The following is a 3,393-nucleotide window of genomic DNA, read 5'->3' as shown; positions in this document are numbered from 1 at the left end:
TTGATGATGATGATGATGATGATGATGATGATGATGATGATGATGATGATGATGATGATGATGATGATGATGATGATGATGATGATGATGATGATCTACGAACCTGCTTTGTCGTGCATGAGCAGGTAGAGGCACCAGAAGCCAGCCCCCAGGTTGTTGAACATCACGTGGAACAGGGACAGGATGTGGTTACGGCAGTCGGATTCTGTTTGCCTGTGGACACAGGGTCAAAGGGCGTTCATTTGTGTGTGCGTGTGTGTGTGTGTGTGTGTGTGTGTGTGTGTGTGTGTGTGTGTGTGTGTTAGTCTAGGAGGTGGTCTACCTGTGCTGCTGTGTCAGTGGGTTAGGGTTACGATTAGGGTTAGGGTTAGGTTAAGATTAGGGTTAGAGTTAGGGTTAGGGTTAGGATTAGGGTTAGGGTCAGGGTTAGGGTTAAGGTTAGGAATAAGGTCAGGGTTAGGGTTAGGATTAGGGTTAGGGTTAGGGTCAAATTTAGGGTTAAGGTAAGGGTTAGGATTAATGTCAGGGTCAGGGTTAGGGTTGAGTTTAGGAATAAGGTCAGGGTTAGTGTTAGGAATAAGGTTAAGGGGGGGGGGGTAGGTTAGGGTTAGAATAACAGTTAATGTTTTGGGAGGATCAAGCTTAAGATAAAGGTAAGAAATGATGAATGCTTTACATGTTTTGCCTTTCATCTGATAGGCTATGTTGCAAGCGCTTCACAGTGAGGTTTTTATGGAGAGCAAAGAATGTCGGCCATGACAGTGCAGGATCCTGGATGTAATTCAAGTCTTTGGTGTAGGGGCACTGTTTTTGATGAGTCCTTTCCCAAGTTCATAATACTGGACCGAGCTAAGCCTCTACCCCCTCCCTCCCAAAGCAGCCATATCTCGATCACGAGTCCGGTAGTGAAATAACTAGGCAACTGAAGCCATTACCACCATTGAACTAAGACACTGCTAGAATCAGACTGCGGGTGGCTGGTGGGTGCTCTGGTGTGGTTTGTTCCTTTTTTCCTAAGAAACTTTTATCTTCCTGATCTCTCCCCTTTCTTTATTGTACTTGTTACTCTCTTGTAACACCTCTGAACTTCGGCACTTATGTGACCTATTTGTGTTACACGTGCCGTAAAACTCTTATTACTAAAACTAAAGACTCCAGACACCTTCACTAGATACAAACGCCACCCCAAAAAAGGTAGAATAAGACTCAACACGGCGGGACCTACTCACCCATTCGCCAGGATGAACTCCGTGGCTTTCTTGATGTATTCGCTGCTGTCAGGTCTCCGCAAGATCTCGGGGATGTCCAAAGATGCGTGGAGCTTGTCTCTCGCTTTCCCCGCAGTCGGGAAGATCTGGATGGGCAGCCCGGCGAACAGATGGTAGAAGTAATCGTGGAACTCGTTGTAAACATCGAAGAAGTAGTCTGGGTTCACATTGCTCTTGCTTCCGGGCTCTGGACGGCCGATAAAGGAGTAGAACTGTGAGTTGAAGAAAACTTTGGCTACGACCTTCTGCAGACCTTCCTCGCACCAGTCGTCTTGTAGTACGTCCTTGAACCCTTTGACCCCCGTGAGTTTCTCGTCCGTTTTCTTCATCGTCATGACGCTGTCCTTGTCCAACAACTGCGGCGTCTGCCCGTCCAAGGTGTTGGTCGTCTTCACGTGCTCTTCCGTCTCGGAGACAACTCGGGTCAAGCTCTTCACGAACTCTTCAAAGGCGGAGTACAGAGCCACTCCGTTGAGGTGGTTGGAGATCTTGGCGATGACCTTCTCGTGCTGCTGCAGAGTGTAGCTGAACACGTTGGTGTTGATCATGGCTTTCACGGGGGAGAAAGAGAAGTTCCTCTCGTTGTTGAAGGCTTCGTAGCTTGACACGTCCAGCATGATGGTCCAGTACTTGTCGAGCATTCTGATAGTGACAACGTCGCCATATTTCTCTTTAGCGTCCTGTAGACAAAGTCATAGAAATAATCTAATTAATTATTTAATAAGAGCTGCAGAGCTAGCCTGCAGAAGGAAACTGAACACCCCCCCCCCTTTGACGCTTAATGGCAACAGAGGATAAACAAGTAAGACGGCAATAGAGGATGGAAAAGGAAAAGTAAGTAAGTAATAATCTAATTCATCATAAACGTACAGACATACACTGTCATTATAAAAATGTTAAAAAAATAAATTATCTGACAGACAGGGTCGAAGCAACGCGCCTTCTAAATGGTTCACGTGGTATCAATTGAGGCGTAAAACATCTCCAAAAACTAAAAGGGCAGCTCGGCGAAGAAGGTGCTAGAAGAAGTGGTAAGTTAGCAAACACCGAACGGAAACATGGTTCATGAACACTGCGACTGAGGAATCCACACCTGCGGATACTGTAACAGAAATTTGAATTTTGTTATTAGACACTCTGAGCAGAGACGTCAGTGTGGTATTGAAATGTCAGTATACTGTTAAACAAACAGGGCTTCACATTTCCGTATTCATTGCTACTTTTGTTTTGCTCGCTCGTTTCAAGTATCATCATTTTGTTCGACACATTTTGGTGTAAAGATTCTGCGTCAGCATTGACTCAATAAGTGAGGCATCGTGGTGAAATCAGGCGCTTGTCAAAATAATGAAATCAAAGAAACGGACATTTTTCTGCTTATTCAGCAATTTTGATCGAATTTTTGTTTTTTGGCTCAACACCTTTACCTTTTATGTCCTTGTAAAAGCACATTACTGTGTGGATTTTTACTGAAAAACATTGATTAAAGGCACAACAAATGTAAATTTACAGTTTCCAAGGGCTTTCAAGCTTTGAAAGTCACCAACCTTAGGCGGCCAATTTCTAGCTAATTTTACCTCTGAAACCAGGCGATTCCCACCTGATTCAATCGTAAATATCTCAACTTCTATTCAAGATACATGGGTATTTTTTCATCTAAAGCAAGACTAATAAACAAGGTTTTAAATGAAATCAATTACTCCATATGCCAAAAACTTGTCGACTGCCTGTTTTTACCGCGTCGTGACTCAACTTAGTTTGGGTAGGAGATGGTTTGCTTCTGCTGTATCCTTATCGGCCAACCCGGGTTGTGTTTAGTTTTAGTGAGAGTTTTACTGCCCTTACAACACTTACACTACCTTTAGGCCATTTGAGTGCTGAAGATTACATGTATTACTAGAAAGTAAAATTTAAAAAAAGGAAAAAAACAAAAGGAGCAGAGAAAAGGATGATACATGTTTGATAGGAAAAAGAGAGCAGACCACACCAGAGGAGTACCCGCCAAACGCCAGTTCATTACATTATGAGAGGTGCAACTCTTATGAAATTGAAGATGAATTTCGTTTCATTTTTAATTGTTAAAATTTTACCCATCAAAGGAAGCTGTTATCCCTTCCCCCTCCCCTAT

The 3,393-nt window shown here is 43.5% G+C and overlaps 1 protein-coding gene across 1 annotated transcript in view; it reads right to left on the bottom strand.

Moving 5' to 3' along the window:
* The window catches only part of LOC101851104 (cytochrome P450 7A1), a 23,324-nt gene that overhangs the window by 6,679 nt on the left and 13,252 nt on the right, over positions 1 to 3,393 (bottom strand). The window contains exons 5-6 of the mRNA XM_013091462.1: positions 1,230 to 1,948; positions 104 to 213 (exon numbers count right to left, since the gene is read on the bottom strand). Of these exons, the coding sequence (XP_012946916.1) occupies positions 104 to 213; positions 1,230 to 1,948 (829 nt within the window). The remainder of the gene's footprint in view (positions 1 to 103; positions 214 to 1,229; positions 1,949 to 3,393) is intronic.

This window comes from Aplysia californica, unplaced genomic scaffold (genome assembly GCF_000002075.1).
Source record: "Aplysia californica isolate F4 #8 unplaced genomic scaffold, AplCal3.0 scaffold00037, whole genome shotgun sequence".
Taxonomy (NCBI): Eukaryota; Metazoa; Mollusca; class Gastropoda; order Aplysiida; family Aplysiidae; genus Aplysia; species Aplysia californica.
Note: the sequence above shows the minus strand (reverse complement) of the source record. Positions and strands in the feature narration are given on the sequence as shown.